Genomic DNA, 17633 nt, shown 5'->3' with positions numbered 1-17633 from the left:
TGGCAGTCCAGTGGTTAGGACTCCATGCTTCCACTGCAGGGGGCACGGGTCTGATCCCTGGTCTGGGAACTAAGATCCCACATGCTGTGCAGTGTGGCCAAAATAAATAAGTAAATAAATAAACCATTAAAAAAACTTATCCTTTTATATGTTAGTATAATAAATTACATTAGTAATTTCCTAATGATCAATTATCTTTGCAGTTTTTGAATAGAAACCTATTTGGTTATAGTATTATTTTAATATATTGCTAGATTTGATTTCCTGATAGTTGATTCATTGGTATTTTGCAGCTATATCAATACAGATATATATAGAGATGGATTTATTGTTTTATTTGTATGCATTTCTTTCTTTTAGGGTTTTCCTAGCTTACACAAAGAAAAGTAGAAGTCGGTATTGAATAATATGTCCCACTTTCTTAGAATTTACTGAGAGTTTCCTCGTGACCTAGTGTATTTCACTTTTTATGGATGTTCCATAGGCATATTTGTTAGACTAGACTTGTAATTTTCATTATTCAGATAGTCTATATCCTCATTTATGTTCTGTCTACTCAGCCTATAAATTTCTCTGAGAGGATTTTAACTCTCCCATGTTTAACATTTATCTATGGTTATCCACATTTATCTATGCTTTGCCACATTCTCAGATTTCTAATAGCTTTTTTTAAAAAAATTAATTAATTTATTTATTTTATGGCTGCATTGGGTCTTCATTGCTGCACAGGCTTTCTCTAGTTGCGGTGAGCAGGGGCTACTCTTCGCTGTGGTGTGTGGGCTCCTTCTCGTTGTGGTGACTTCTCTTGTTGCGGAGCACTGGCTCTAGGCGCGCACACAGGCTCAGTAGTTGTGGCACATGGACTTAGTTGCTCCACGGCATGTGGGATCTTCCCAGACCAGGGCTCGAACCCGTATCCCCTGCATTGACAGGCGGATTCTTAACCACTGTGCCACCGGTGAAGCTGCCCTCTAATAGCTTTTGATTTAGGTATTTCAGTGTTACTTTGTTTAATGTCTAAAAAATTCATAACCATTGGGATGTTCCTGGTGGTCCAGTGGTTAAGACTCCACACTCCCAATGCAGGGGGCATGGGTTCGATTACAGGTTGGGGACCTAAGGTCCCACATGCCACATGGCTTGGCCAAAAAAAAAAAAAAATTGCAACCATTACATATACTTGAAGAATTTTACTTTTTATCCATATTCATTCAATCAAGGATTATTTATTGTGCTTCCACTATGTACCAAACACTCTTCTAGGTTTTGGGGATTCAACAGCGAACCAAACAGATAAAAATTCCAGCCTTCATGAAGCCGGCATTCCAGTAGGGAGGAGAGGTGGTTAGGACATCTGCCCCCTTCTCAGAGCCACAGGAAGGAGTCCTGTGGTGTTTGAAACCTGGGGCTGGGGACCTTCTGGAGTAGCAGCTGCTCACCCAGCCCTCCATGGTCTGTGGTCTAGAGCTAACAGAACAGGAACTGGTAAACCTGAAGGACTCTCTCCTGCTCACATTCCAGGGTCAATTCTTATGCCCGGGCTGGCCCTTTCTCTCCTCTAGAGGAGGTTCTGAAAGCTGCAGTCTCCCCAAGAAAGAGAAAGCCAGAGGAATTAAGTTCTCTGTAGATGGAGCAGAGAGAATCTGGGGAGGCAGAGTGAATCCGCAGTTGTCCTGGGGGAGGCAGTCAGCTTGTCACCCTGTCCCACTCTGCCTCCACTCAGATTGCATTGATGGCAACAGCAGGCTGTGACGATTCCCGCCACCTGGTGTGTGCCCACAGCCTTGTCTCCCAGGGCCATGGTTTCCAGTCTCCCTCAGTAGGAGGACCCAACCTGATGAGGCTGGGGTCTGTCTACACATTGTGATTTAGGGGACAGCCGGACTCTGGCATAGGGAGGGGAAGGCATAGACTTTTTGGCTGTCATGAAATGACCTTCGAGGCCTAGTTTTCTAGAATAATTTCTCAGTCGGGAGGGAGAACGCATTCTGGAGGAAGATGGTACAGCATCTTGAGGATGGAGGTCACTAGTTTAGAGGAAACGGTACCCCTACTTATTAGAGTTGTAAACTCCAAGCGTGCTCTACCAACTAATGTCTCAGCCCTCCATGCTCCAGAACTCTTACAACACTTGCTCCCATGAGCAATGCAGATTTGGGCCTGGGCCTTGGCCAGGTCTCCCCGTAAGCCTACACCATGCCTACTAGGAAGACTCTCTCTCTTTGTATTTTCTCACTTATAAGGGCCAGTTATAAATGGCTCTACCTCAATTTGCTACTAGCGATTCCTGCAGCTCAACGCCAAACACCCCCAAGGACCCGCACTGCCAATGAAGGCTCCAGGCCTCAGTCAGAGCCACAGAAAAGTGAGGAGTTATGGGCTGCTTTTTGGGGGTGGTGGTGGTGATTTAGGATAGAACAAGCGGCTGCCAGCTGGGCCTCAAGAAGGCTTCTTCCTGCAGGACAAGTGTCCACGCAGCAGGGTATCCACAGCACAGCTGTGCCCCTCAGATCCCCTTACCCTCCCCCAAAGCAGTCTGCATCCCACTTCCTCTCAAACCTCCCAGAGCCCTGCTTTTGTTGCAATCTTACCCTTCTTCAATCTGACAAGAACTGCCCAGTCTCAGTTGTATAGACCCCAGGACCAGGAATCTAGGCCCTCTTCAAGGTGGCTCCACTGAGCCTCTCACGGCATCCTCGCTGCAGGGTCACTGGAACCGAGCCCTGGGCCTCAGTGCCCCTCAACCAGCTCTGACTGCAGTTCCTGCACTGTTGCTCAGAACATCCCTCTGCCTGGGTCACTTAGGATTTGTCTGTGTAATAGCCGAGTTTCTGGACATTCCATCTGGTTCATAAATCATCATTGCTGTTCTCACCATCACTTCCAATGGGGTGGGAGTTACACGAGGCAAGAGAGGTTCGTGGTTGTAGACCCAGGCTCTGTGGCCAGACTCTCTGGGTCCAGTCCCAGCTTTGCCCCTTTCTAGCTGCGAAAGCCGGTTACCTGACTTTTGTGTCTCAATTTCTTCTTCTGTGAGTAAGTGAGAATCCCTCGCTCTTGGGGCTGTTGTGTGAATTTAGAAAATTAGCACATATGTTGAGCTTAGAATAGTGCATGGCACCCAGATCCCACTGTATAAGCCTTAGCTGTTGTTACACCAATAGCCTGATGGACTCCTCACTACAACTCTGAGGAAGCTCCTATTATAATCTCTGCTTTATAGAAGGCAAGGTGAGGCTCGCTTAAAAGTCCTAGGATCCCCTGTGCTGCAGAAGCTCTTCCCCTCTGAGCCACGATGAACCCCTGGGCTCTGCTTAAGTCTCAGCTCTTTCATGTGACCCCACAGGCCCTAAGCTTCCATCCACCCCTTTGCGAGGCTGCCAGGCACCTTTGGCATCTTGTCAGAGCTCCAGGCTATGGCTGTGGCCTTAGCCCAGCAGCACAAATGAGAAGGGCACGAGTTGAGGGTCCCTGTGGGGAAATGACCTTAAAGCAGCTTCCTGGGGACACAGCCTGTGGGTCTGTTCCTCTTCTCCGCTGTTGGTGGAAAAGCACTTCTGACCCACTGTTACCTCTGCTGAAGATGTGGCCAAGAAGTTAACCCCAGCTCATGCCCAGGGGGTGGAGGAAGAGCTCAAGGGAGGTGAGGTGTGGGGCACAGGGAGCAGGACCTTGGGACAGGAGCAGGGCCCGGGTGCTGGGGTACCAGGCTAACCGGAGGCACAGGGCTGGGCCCAGAGCCCTTGGGATGGGGGCCGCTCAGACCTCGAGGAAAAAGGACTGCCACGGAGACGGCAAACCTGAGCTGTAGGCTCAGCTCTGCCGCTGACCAGCAGCATGACCTTGGCTAGGTACTCAACTTCTCTGGCATTAACTTTCCCACTTGTACATCGGAGTAAAGTCTAAGTCCCAAGAATGTGGTGAGATAGAATAGTATATCGTATGTAATAAATAATATGTAATAATAATAATACACATTATGGGAAAATGAATACTAATATGAAATTGCCAGATTGACTTGGATAGGCATTCTGGGCAATGCAAACATGTCCCTTTAGAGTTTTTGATCCTTGTAAAATGTCATTCTTTGCCTTCTCTTACTAAAGTTGGTTTTCACCGCTCTCTCATGTCTTGACTGACCTAAGGAGATTAAGGGAACTGTGTCTGAGCCACGATCTGGCTGGTGTGGTAGAGGCTTCCAAGCACCCACAATGGGTGTTTCCATCAGCAGGAGGGGGTGTTCTTCTCAGCTGGGTCCCAGGGTAACGAATAGGCAAAGACTGATGAGGTGAACGTGCTGGGGCAATTTCTCTGTCTCCGGGTGGAAGATAATGTGGACCAGACTGTCCTCACTCGCTTCTCCAGGGTGCCTTTCTGCATCGCAGAGGTAGGAAGGCCGAAGCTCCATTTCCCAGAACCCCTTGTACCCATGGCTCTGGATGCCAGTTAAGATGATTTAGTTAGGGCTTCCCTGGAGGCTCAGTGGCTAAGCATCTGCCTGCCCGCAGGGGACACAGGTTTGAGCCCTGGTCCGGAGAGATCCCACATGCCGCGGAGCAACTAAGCCTGTGCACCACAACTACTGAGCCTGCGCTCTAGAGCCGGCGAGCCACAATACTGAGCCCACGTGCCACAACTACTGAAGCCCACGGGCCTAGAGCCTGTGCTCCGCAACAAGAGAACCCACCGCAATGAGAAGCCCACGCACCACAACAAAGAGTAGCCCCCGCTCGCTGCAACCAGAGAAAAGCCCATGCGCAGCAACGAAGACCCAGTGCAGCCAACAATAAATAAATAAATTTATTAAAAAAAAGATTTAGTTAGAAACAGGTGTGTGAGATTACCAGCATGGAAGTGAGGCAGAGCGCCCCTCCCTGTCCTACCACCTGTTTCCTGTGGACATGCCAGGGCATGGGAAATTGGGGTTTCTCTGCAGCAGTCTCCCGGGCCCCTCCCCCAGCTTCGGAGGCTTGAGGGGCAGCTGCAGGGGCAGGGGCTCCCTGCTGCCTGGCTGCTGCTTTGGAGGTGTGTCCTTGGACTCAGAGCCCCTCCTGCTTCTCCCGCCCTCCCACTGATTGTGTAAGCACCTTTATAAACCCCTGAATTAAACCCCTTGGCATCTGCTTGAAATACCCAGAAGAGTTTCTGACCCTAGAAGAGTTTTCTGGACCTTGACTGGTGCAAGTGGCCTGAGGACTTTGCTGCTGTGAAGGTGATCCCTGCCGGACACCAGCCACGGCAGAGGCCTCAAACGGGACAGCTCCATTTTGGGAAATGACCCCTAGGGGCGATGATGAAGGAGCAATGATTTGGAAGGAATCTCAATCCCTGAGTGACCATGAGGGGCAGAGATGCACTACTGACCTCCACGTTTCACACTGTTAGAGGCGAGAGAAATAAACTTTTTGTTCATCAGGCCATTGCATTATTGCGTGATGGAAAGGTGTCGGCCCCTCAGCTCAGACTGGTGTATGTAATTGCCCTCCCTCAGAACAGATGGCTCAGTTGAGGAATCAAACAGCCAAGGGGCCAGAAAATGATAGTTGGAGTTGATGGAGGGGAGCAGGTCTGAAAGAATAAAGTCTGGGTTTCTCACACTGGGTTCCTGATGCACACCAGCTTGCCCACTCGAGCTTTTGGCAATAAAATAATGTCGGTGATGTTCTTTTTGACGCCCAAGGAAAGTTAAGTGAAGGGGTAAACCATCTCCATTTTTTAAAAAAATAAATTTATTTATTTTTGGCTGTGTTGAGTCTTCGTTTCTGTGCGAGGGCTTTCTCTAGTTGCGGCAAGCGGGGGCCTCTCTTCATCGCGGTGCACGGGCCTTTCACTGTCGTGGCCTCTCTTGTTGCGGGGCACAGGCTCCAGACGCACAGGCTCAGTAGTTGTGGCTCACGGGCCTAGTTGCTCCGTGGCATGTGGGATCTTCCCAGACCAGGGCTCGAACCTGTGTCCCCTGCATTGGCAGGTGGATTCTCAACCACTGCGCCACCAGGGAAGCCCACGGTCTCCATTTTAAGCTTCATCCCCACGCACCTGGCTCTTGCTGCCTTCTCTCTGCCTGTCAGCAGACAGCACCAAATGAACTCAGAGCACATAATTTCCCTTCTTTAAAAAATATATTTTAAAAATTATAAAAGTAATTTCATGCTATGAAAATGCAAGCAACACAGAAGATGGGATTCACAGATCAAAGCTCCCCATTCCCAGGCCCACTGCTCAGGGGAACCCTGGTTAAGCATTTGGTGTGTCCTCTTCTTTTCCCCTCACCCTGCCCTGGAAGGCAGTTGCCATGGAGATGGGGCTGAGGAGGTGGCTGATGTGGCTAGGAAATTAGTTCTATGTGGGAACCGAGCAAATAAGTAACCAGAGTGAAGTTTCTCACTGTTGAAGAAGGGAATTAAGGGGGAAAGGGGGAAACTAGAGAGAAACATGAGGTATTGGATTGGAACTGGAGGTATTAGTGTGAACTCATGCTTTTTAAATATATCTGTCCATCTATATAGAGATAGATACAGCTGTATGTGTGCGTATGCTTCTGTGCATGCATACATCTATTTCCTGTCTGCAAAAAGAGCCTAGAAGTAATGACATCCCAAAAGGAATGAACATCCAAACTTGGTTTCTAAATCCTATCTTCCACTAAAAGGAGAATTGACCCATTTCAGGGCAGGGGCTAGGAGAATTCGGGATGAGCCTGGAACATGTTGTCTTTTTGGCACAAGTAAGTGAGTGCTCAAACAATGAAGGGGTCATGTCAAAAGGACAGAGGAGCCAGTTTGAAGGGGCTCCCACAGGCCAAATCTGGGACAATATGAGCATTAAAATAAATGATATGAATGAATTACATCTTATTGAATAAAATAGAAATTCATGAGCTCATGCTGACATAACACAAAATGAAACACTTACTGGGGAGAAGGGAGAGCTCTTCCTCAAAGAGGATGCTGACCATTTGTCTGTTATCAGAGTGGCGGTTAATTCAGGCAGGAGTCAGTAATGGACGCTAAGGATATCTCCTCACAAAATATTTATCAATTAAGAGGGAAAAAAATGTCAATTTATGGTGAAGGAACCTGGCAGACACCACCTTGACTGGGTGATCAAAGTTAACATTGGCAGCGGTGGGACAGGTCAACATCACGCCTCCTGATGTGAGGCACTGAGAAAAGCTCAGCATCTTTCCTATCGAGTCCCTGCCAAGAGGGCAGGACCTGGGTCTGGACATGAGGAAACACTGGACAGACCCAGGTTGAGGGACATCCTCCACACTGAAAGGCTTCTACTCTCTGAAACTGTCAAAGCCATGAAGACAGGACAAGACTTTAGAAAAGCTTTAGAAAAAGAAAAATGAAAACGGGAATACACATAGAGAGAAAGGTAGTGGTGGAGCACATGTGAAAAAAGTTAAGTGGGTAATCTAGGTGAAGGGGATATAGGACCTTTTCGTTTCTGCTCTTGCAACTTTTATTTATTTCAAAATGAAATTGAAAAATGTTTTGTGAGTATCCATCCATTTTTTTTTTTTTTTTTTTTTTTTTTTGCGGTACGTGAGCCTCTCACTGTTGTGGCCTCTCCCATCGCGGAGCACAGGCTCCAGACGCGCAGGCTCAGCGGCCTTGGCTCACGGGCCTAGCTGCTCCGTGGCATGTAGGATCTTCCCGGACCGGGGCACGAACCCGTGTTCCCTGCATCGGCAGACGGACTCTCAACCACTGCGCCACCAGCGAAGCCCCTATCCATCAATTTTTTTCTGGTAAACGTATATATGTTCATATGTATATTTGCCTACACGTGTGTACACATGTCCAGACGCTCAGGTCCCAACTCAGATTGGTTGAGTCAGAATGTGGGGGACTGGTACCCGAGCAGGTGGATTTTTTAAAACCCCCCAGGTGACTCCAGTGTGCAGCCGATTTGCGAGCCATCCAGGCTTCACGGAAATCACCTGTGGGGCTTGTTGAACCGAGCGTCCCGGAGCGGTTTCCCCAGAGCGGGCGGGGCAGGTACGCAGGCGCGCAGGGGAATGGGGGCAGGTGGCCGGACCGCCGCCGCCCCCGACCCCGCGTGGCCCCAGGTACCCGCGCGGGAAGACCCGGCCTCCCGCCCCCGCGCGCCGCCATGGACGCCGCGCCGGCGCTCCTGAGGGCCCCACCGGCCGAGGTGCTGGAAGACGTGCTGCGGGAGCAGTTCGGGCCGTTGCCCCAGTTGGCCGCCGTCTGCCGGCTCAAGCGGCTGCCGTCGGGCGGCTACTCGTCCACGGAGGACCTGCAGTTGGTGCTGGAGCGGCGGCGCGTGGCCAACGCCAAGGAGCGCGAGCGGGTGAGCGCCGGTCCCGCGAGGTCCCTGTCCCGAACCCCGGCCGCCTTCCTCCCGGCTCCCCCCAGACCCGCCACCCATTTCGGACACGTTCGGGGGCCCAGGGCGCCCACTCCCCGCCCGGGGGCCCGGGGCGACTTCGACCTCCCGAGGGCCGCTCGTGTTCGCCTCCACCCGCGCCGGGATGGCGCCTCACCTGCGACCCACCTGGACCGGTGCGGGAAGCGGGTCTGGAGAAGGCCGAGGGGGCCGCTTACCACTTCAGAAACGTCTCCCCCTGGCAGGCGCTTTGAACCCTCAGAGGCGGCAGTGCGCTTACGTCTCACTACTCCTGCGCTGGGTGGGTGCTTGGGGTCCCCTTTTCCCAGCGCTCTGCCTCCAAGCACAAATAGGGCGAGGCACAGGGAGCCTAATGGAAGTTACTCTTTTCCTTACTTTAAACAAACAATTTAAACAAAGCCTCGGTGTGCACCCAGACTCCCACTCAACCCCCTGGCGGGGGACAGAAAGTGGATCTTTCCCACTCTGGCGGGTACGCGGGTTCACCCGCGGGGATGGTCCCTCGGGCGGAGTTGGAGCGCCATCTACTGGTAGCTTTTAATATTACTAACTAAACTCGGGCCCCAAACTTGTGAGATTCCGTCTCCTTTCCGCCCTTTGCAGTCTTTGGGTCGGGCTGCTGCAGAGGCTACCGAGAGAGGGAAGGGCGAACGCTGGAAGAGGGTGCGCGCACATTCCGGCCTGGGACTTGAGGAGGAAGTTCTGCTGGGGGCTGTTCCTGCACACTCCTGGGCCCTTTAGAAACGTAGCCCCAGTCAATCAGCTCGGAGCTTTGTTTGGGTACGGGTGTGAGGAGAAAGGACCAAGCAGGTGTAGAAGACTTAAGGGAAAGTTGGGAGCCCTTTATGATAACCCTGTGATCTGATGTGTTGATGTGGCTCTCAAACAAGATTCTGATCCGATATTTTGCATTTTAAGTTGGGCTTTCCCCACCAGGAAGGAATTGCTTTCTGCAGAGAATGGGTCCTGGTGTTATCTACTATTTTAAAACTAATGACCTTAGTTTTCTTTATAATGATGAAATTAGTACACCTGGAAGACAGAGAAATGACTAAATAGGGAATGGAAACACCCACAATGCAAATATAACTACCATGAACTATCATTCTTGTGTATATCCTCCTAGTCTTTTTTCTACTTATATTTGTGCGTATTCATAATCTTACAAAGTTGCTATGATTTAGTACATATCTTTGTATTTTTTTCTCTTAACGTTATCAAAAGCATTTCCTCATATTCTAAGCAGAGCAGCTTTTGACTGCATAGTCCAACATATAAATGGACTGTTACTTATTCAGTCTCCTAGTGTTGGGCATATATGATTTTTTGCAGCTTTTTACTGGTACATAGATCTATGCCCATGTCTGATAACTGCTGTAGAGCAAAACAGTAGAAGTGGAATTACTGGGATATAAACAATCTTGTGACTTTTGATACAGGTTGCCCAATTGCTTTCTAGAAAAGTTTATTAATTTTTATCCCCTTTTGCAGGCTATAGGACTGTTCCCTTTTTCCATCCCCTATGCTGGGTACGATAATCAAAACAAAAATGTTACCAGCTTGGTACATGAAAAATGGTATCTAATTTCTGTTTTAATTTGTAGTTCTTTGATTATTAAAGTTTAATATTTTCATAAGTTTATTGAAACTTATGACCAATAAACTTATGAAATACATTATGACCAATAAACTTATGAAATACATTCACTGTATTCTGCTGTGAATGGGCTGACTATGTCCTTTGCCCACTTTGATGTGGGGTAGGAGAGAGCTCTCAATATAAGTGAGTGAGTATATTGGCTTCATGGTGTAGTGGGAACCGGTTCTTCGAGGGCCTGAGTCCTCCAGTGGGGGGTTGATCATCAGAATTCTAGGCCTTCAGAGCCAAGTAATTAGACCCTGGAGATGAAGGAAAAAAGGCTCTTCATTCTACTTTTCAAGTCTTGCCAACGCGCAGACTCTCTGGACTCTATATCATCAACTCCGCTGGGAAAGAGGTTGAAGAGTTGCTGGCACAGTACCTGAATAGACGAGTGTTTGTACAGTTTATTCATTATCGTTAGTACAACTTATTGAAGACTTTCTGTGTGCCAGGAGGAAGTGTTTGGTGTGTAATTATGTCACTTAATCACCATAAAAAAAGCTACACCACAACAAGGGGAGTATTTTCCACTTTGCAGGTAAACAGACCAAGGCTTGGCGATATGAAGTATCCTACACAGTTTTGTAAAGCTAAATGGTAGAGTTGGGTTTTAAATCCTGATGTACTGACTCAGAGCTTTTAACCACTACCCAGCCCGCCTCTACCTTGCAGTGGGGATGCTCTCAGAGGAAGAGAAGGAGGTCTGTGTGGACCTAGACACGCCTCCCAGTCCATCCATCCCTGCTGCCAGGTTCATGCCCCTCCCTCTCCCCTTGCCAGGAAGTGTACTGCCAGTGGAGCGATGACTCTTCGGCACGTGCCTGCCTAGATTCCCCGCCCAGACAAGAGAGCTGTGGAAACGAGCCCTCACAGCCGCCTTCCGTGGTTTGGGGGGATGCCTTACAAGTTAGCTTCCTGTGTGTCACTGTGCCTTTTTGCTTTCCAGATAAAAAATCTCAACCGTGGTTTTGCCAAACTGAAGACGCTGGTGCCATTTCTTCCCCAAAGCAGGAAGCCTAGCAAAGTTGATATCCTCAAAGGTGCAGCTGAATACATACAAGTTCTCAGTGATGTTTTGGAAGGAGCCAAAGACTCTGAGGTAAAGGTTTAAGAAGTTAGAACAGCGATACCCACCGTTTATTGAGCCCTGTCTAGGTGCCAGACAATTGATGTGTCCGTTCTAGTTAGTTTATATACAGTCCTTTGACCTATTTATGACCCTGGTTTTACTGAAGAAGATGCCAAAATACAGGTAAAGTCCACACAGCTAAGAAATGTCAGAACTGGAGTCTGAATCTAGGTCTGTGCAAGCTTTGGAGCCAAGTTCCTGGCCATCTGTATCCCTACCTCCTGTTGCTGTCCAGGGCATCTAGCTCCGAACTGCTTAGCCTTTACTGGGACTTTGACAGCAGGGGCATGAGAGGAGTTTCCTTAAACCCTCTCTACGGCAGCGCTTTCCTTCAGCAGGACGCACCTCAGGCAGGACACAGAAAGGAAGAGGGATGTCCCTTGGGAGAGGCCCTCCCTGAGGGGCAACCCTGCCGGAGAGCTCATTGATTTCCTGGTGATGCTGATCTCATGGGGTTTTGTGACCATCCAGTGGAACGACACAAGTGAACCTGCTTTGTAAACTGTGAGGCACCATGATGTCACAACCATTACTGGGGCACATAGCTCAGGGGTGTCCATTAGGCAGTGGAAGGTGTGGGCTGGTTTCATGGGCTCATTCTATGGAGAGGCAAATGCAGAAGGCTTGAAAATGGGTTAGTCGTCAGAGGAGGTAAACTATGAAGAGAGAAGAGGCCTTAGAAATGAGCGCTAAAGGAGGAGCCATCAGAGAGGGGCAGGTGGAGAAGCAAGATGGGGTCCTACAATCAGGGAGGGGGCATCTTGGGAATGTGAGCATGGGAAGTCGTTTGAGAAGCTGCAGGGGGGCCAGGGGTGGCTGGAAGTCACCTTGCTGTGCGTTGAGGGTATGTGGTTGGTAAATATCTGAAATCCAAGCAGAGGGAAGTGGCAGACTTCAAGCTCATTCAACTTGGAAGTCTGAGCCTGGAGAGAAGAATCAAAAGGATGGAAGAACAACAGTTGTTAGATCCATGAAGGCCTTTTCTAATTAGCTATGTGATCCTGTTTAGGGACAAAAGAGGACAGATAGTAGAGAGAAGAGAAGCATATTCATTCTAGGAACTTAGGGCAGAAATAGCCACGTGTATAATGGTACTTTTTAGTTTTCTTCCTCTCGTCTGCTAGTCCTAATTACGTGACTACTGGGAGGATACATTTTGCAGTGGTGGGAATGGATTGTCCTACTGGCCAAACTGGATGGCTGGGTTGTGGCATGGTCGTAATACCTGGACAGGTGCAGGTGGCTGCCTTAGTTTTTTCTTGCATGTGAATTGTCTAGCAGAAGTGCTTTGTTTTGTGCTGCATTCATTATAAAACATAGAATCTGTCCCATGCTATAGTCTTTTTAATGCAGTTGCCAATCACACAACATTTTAAGGTTATAGTAGAACAAAATACAGTCTGTTGAGCAATGATTTTCTTTCCATAATAACTTAAGCATTGCCCTCATTACTTAAATACAATTTCGTACATTAGAACTTTGAAATATATTGATTTAAATCTTTAAAATCTGTCATACTGTTTGACAACTAAATATGGTTTCTAGAAACAAGACCCAGATCATCAGAACTGTAGCAACAATACTTCTGAACCACATATGTCCTTGGCTAGAGAGCTATCGAGAAATATACCACGCGCCGGTTGTGCTGTGGGCTTGAAGAATGAGGAGGAAGGGTCCTGGGCAGATGGCGGCAATGGTGAGTTGGCACACACTTGTCGCCAGGGCGCGATGTCTACAATGGGAGTTATCTCTCCAGCCAGGAGTCTGGTGACGTGTTTCTTCTTAGTCATGTTGATGTCCAAAAACTCATAATGCATCCCTTGGGCATGAGATATTTTCCATGTTAAAACATGATTGAAACAAGATCATTGTGTGAAAGTACCTAGGTGGGGAGGTGAGTTTGCTAGTTTGAAAGGTCTGTTATTATGTTCCCAAGTTAATTGGAAAGCTGCTCAAGGGGAAGGCAACTCCTCCAAAATCACCCAATAGGGACCTAAGCTTAATTTTTTACGACCCTAATTAATACATCAAAAGGTTTTCCGGATTCTGAGGTCTCCAGAAAAAGAAGTAGCTTGCCCTCCATAAAGCTGAATGGTGATCCCATGTACACACACGCTCACTCGCACACATGCGCACTCACACACGCGCATTTGTTTTTAAGTTGGCCTTGTTGGAAGACACAGTTTTCTAAGTAGTAACAAAGGGGTTTATTGTAACATTATCACTTACTACCTTGCCAAACTAAGGAAGCCATTGCCTGGAGCAGTCTGCTGCTCCAAGTCTAGAGAGTGGACGTTTTGCTCTGGCTGTGTCTCAGTGTTACACAAGCAAGACCCCTTGTGCCATCCTCCAACACGATTGCTGCTGAAACAAGAAAGGCTTGCAGGAGTCTGGGACTAAGCAAGTTGCTCAGCGTGGTATAAGGAACAGTGGGGGCCGTGGAGTAACGAATGATGGGTGGTGGTGGGAGGCGGTTTAGAAGATCAGTTGAGTGCAGGCTCTGGAGACAGAATGCTGACGTTCAAACCCTGGTTTTACCACTTGTTTGCGGTGTGACCTTGAGTGAGCTGCGAAAATTTTCCAACCGTCAGTTTCCCCATCTGTAGAATGGGAATGATAATTGTACCTACATAAGGTAACTGTGAGGTTCAAATGACATCATGTCAGCAGAGTGTCTAGCATAGTACCTGGCATGTCAGTGTTCACTTGGACTTTATTAAGTCTGCTTGCCACGCCATGAGCAATCAGTATTTATTTTTTAACATCTTTATTGGAGTCTAATTGCTTTACAATTGTGTGTTAGTTTCTGCTTTATAGCAAAGTGAACCAGCTCTACATATATCCCCATATCTCTTCCCTCTTGCGTCTCCCTCCCTCCCACCCTCCCTATCCCACCCCTCTAGGTGGTCACAAAGCACCGAGCTGATCTCCCTGTGCTATGCGGCTGCTTCCCACTAGCTATCGGTTTTACATTTGGTAGAGTATATATGTCCATGCCACTCTCTCACTTTGTCACAGCTTACCCTTTTTTTTTTTTTAGATCCCATAGATATGTGTTAGCATACGGTACTTGCTTTTCTCTTTCTGAAGCAGTCAGTACTGATTGGAGAGCAGTCAACAATGGGCCCCAGGCATTGTCATTCTGTTTGCAACAAGTGGTCTGGGTTTTCTCACTTGGCTCTTGCCAATGCCCCGCTGTGGTTTGAGGTCTTACAGGCTCTCTGCTGACTGGCTGGCCTCGTTTCCGATTTGATTACTGTTTTCTAAGGATCCCACTTGTGCACATGCTCACTCTAGATTTTCCAGTTCTGGCCACTTGAGATTTAAAACTTCCCTCTCCAGTCAACTCTTAGGATACAGAATTCCTATTCTATTACATGAGCTGACAGGGAATGACTGAGAACAAAGAGCGAAACTGAAAAGGAGAAGAGTGAACTGAACCTTGAACCTGGCTGTCTAAGTTAGTAATGGTAATGCTTCCCCAAATGTGGTTTTAGTGTGTTAGATATTAAGGCAAGAATCTTGCTTGCACTTAATCCTCACTGGTCCCTATCAGGTAGGCATCACCATGTCATTCTCACAGTGAGGTGCCTGGCTAGTCCTTCCAGCCAGTCCCCTTGGGCCTGGTACAGAGCAGGCCTGTGCCAGCGCCAGGGATGTACAATGGAAGTCCTGCTTTTCCAAGGATAATTGATCATTGAACTTGCCAACTTATGGTAACTTGATTTAAAGTGGGGACCATCATTTTCTAGTAGGAAACAGGAAAGTTCTGGCTGGAAATGTTTTAACAAGGGAACACAACACTCAATTTTTAGTCTTTTAGCTAACCACGTCTAAGGTGTTAATTGGAAGAGTGTGCTAATTCTTAGAATGAACAGAGAATCACGTATTTGAGATTTTTTACGTATGTGCATAACTTCTGTCAAGTGTGACTTCCAAGGCCTGAAGGTAAAGAGTGCCAGGTTTTGCAGAAGGATTTTAGGATTTCATCAGTTTTGTCAGGGGTTTCTCATTCTTTGACATTCAGATCATTCATTTAAAAAATTAAAAACATTTATTCTGAAAAAAATCAACTTAAGAAAAGTTGCAAGTATAGTACAAAGAACTTTTTCCCTGATCCATTTGAGAGTAATTTGCCAACCTGATGGCCATCGCCCCTAATGATGTCAGCATGCATTTCCTTCAAATGGGAAATGGGGACGTTCACCTGTATGACCACAGTGCAGCCATTAAATCAGGAGATTATGTGGCATTACAGTCATGTAATCCTCAGGCCCCATTCAAGTAGCACCAACAGTCTTGAAATGTCCTTTCTAGCAAAAGGACCCAGTTAAGAATCATGCACTGCGTTTAGTTGTCCCTTGCCTTTTGCCTCCTTTTACCTGGAAAAATTCCTTGGTCTTTAGGTAATTTTTATGACCTGGACACATCTGAAGATTACAGGCCAGTTGTTTTGTAGAATGTTTCTTGATTCAGACTTGTCTATTTCCTCCTGATTAGATTCAGATATGCATCTTTGGCAGCAATATGGAAGTGCTGTGGTTTTCTACTCATTGCACCCTATCAAAGGGGGGCAGATTTTGATTTGTCCCATTAGTAAGGATATTCACTTTGATCATGTGCTTAACGTAGTGACTTCCAGGCCTTTCCACTTTAAAGTTAGCCCTTTTCTTTTGTAATTAATCTGTATTTTGTGCGAAGGTGCTTTGAAATTATCTAGAGATCTCATTATTCATCAAACATTCTATTTTTTTTCTTAAAGTGATATCTATTGTTTTATTTTTAAAATATTTATTTATTTGGCTGGGCCTGGTCTTAGTTGCGGCACGGGGGATCTTTTAGTTGCGCCATGTGGGATCTAGTTCCCTGAACAGGGATTGAACCCAGGTCCCCTGCATTGGGAGTGCCGAGTCTTAGCCACTGGACCACCAGGGAAGCCCCATCAAACATTCTATTAAACTTTTTATTTTGCGACAGAGAAGTCCCCTATTGCCTTTAACTCAGTTTCCCCCCATGGCTGCATCTTATGTAACTATAGTACAACATCAAAACCAGAAAGTCGATATTGGTATTATGTGTGTATAGTTCCATGTCATTTTTATTTTATTTTATTTTTTTTGCGGTACGCGGGCCTCTCACTGTTGTGGCCTCCCCCGTTGTGGAGCACAGGCTCCGGACGCGCAGGCTCAGTGGCCATGGCTCACGGGCCCAGCCGTTCCACGGCATGTGGGATCGTCCTGGACCGGGGCATGAACCCACGTCCCCTGCATCGGCAGGCGGACTCTCAACCACTGTGCCACCAGGGAAGCCCTCCATGTCATTTTATTGCATGTGTGGTTTTGTGGAAACATCACCATAAAGCTGTCCCACATTGCTACCCTTTATAGTCACACCCACCCACTGCCCCTACTCCTCCACTCTCCCTAACCCCTGCAACCACTAATCTGGTCTCCATCTCTCTAATTTATCATTTTGAGAATTTTATATAAGTGGAAACATACAGTGCAAAACCTTTAGAGACTGGCCTTTTTAAACTCAGCACAATGTGCTTTATTTATTTTTCACAATGTGCTTTAAATCATCCAAGTTATTGTATCAGTAGTCTGTTCTGCCTTTTTATTGGTGAGTATTAGTTCATGGGATGGATGTGCCACAGTTTCATGATTATTGTAGAACATTTTGGTTGTTTCTATATTAACTTTTTAATACTATAGACATGTGGTTTTCCATTCAGTGGATTATTACATCATCACATAATATCATGACTTATTTTGTTACTCAAACTGTCCTCATTGTGGCCAGTGACAGCCCTTGTAAGTGGGCTGCCTTTCCAGTTGAATGTCACCATCATTCTTTGGTCACTTCCTTTCTGGCAGAAGATGGTCCAAGCTCGAGCATCTTGTACTTTTCCAGCCTTGGAATCACTTTCCTCAAGGACATCCAGTGGGTAACTCACCTCCCATCTCCATACCATCTCCTCCCTGCACGGCTGTTCTCCTTACCCCTCTTGGGCTTTAGTACCTGTAGTTGGTTTGCTAGAGCTGCCGTAACAAAGTACACAGACTGAGTGGCTTAAACAGCAGAAATTTATTTCTCACAGTTCTGGAGGCTGGAAGTCTAACATCAAGGTGTTGGCAAGTTTGGTTTCTTCTGAGGCCTCTCTCCTTGGCTTGCAGATGGCTTTCCTGGGTGTGTGCTTGCCCTGGTGTCTCTCCTCTATGTGTCCAAATTTCCTCCTCTTATAAGGACACCAGTCAGATTGGATTAGGGCCCACCCTAATGGCCTCATTTTAACTTAATCACCTCTGTAAGGGTCCTAACTCCAAATACAGTCACAGGTACTGGGGGTTAGGACTTCCATTGTATTTTGGGGACCACAGTTCAGCCCATAACAACACCCATGACAGGCTGCCCCTCCATGATAACCCTCTCTAGGATGGATCAAGATAAAGGGGCCAAGGAAACAAAGCTCAGACTGGTCTC

General features: G+C 47.4%; 1 protein-coding gene across 1 annotated transcript; it reads left to right on the top strand.

Annotated features, from left to right (window-relative positions):
* Window positions 1–8121: 8121 nt before the first annotated feature.
* On the top strand, window positions 8122–12962 carry FIGLA (folliculogenesis specific bHLH transcription factor; the record flags this gene model as incomplete). Its single annotated transcript, XM_082851476.1, has 3 exons — window positions 8122–8322; window positions 10968–11120; window positions 12696–12962. The coding sequence occupies 3 exons, from the start codon at window positions 8122–8124 to the stop codon at window positions 12960–12962; spliced, it is 621 nt and encodes a 206-aa protein (XP_082707602.1).
* Between the last annotated feature and the right edge of the window lie 4671 nt (window positions 12963–17633).

The sequence above is a fragment of the Leucopleurus acutus genome (genome assembly GCF_964270905.1).
Source record: "Leucopleurus acutus genome assembly, chromosome: 12".
NCBI lineage: Eukaryota > Metazoa > Chordata > Mammalia > Artiodactyla > Delphinidae > Leucopleurus > Leucopleurus acutus.
This window is presented reverse-complemented; position numbering and strand designations above follow the sequence as displayed.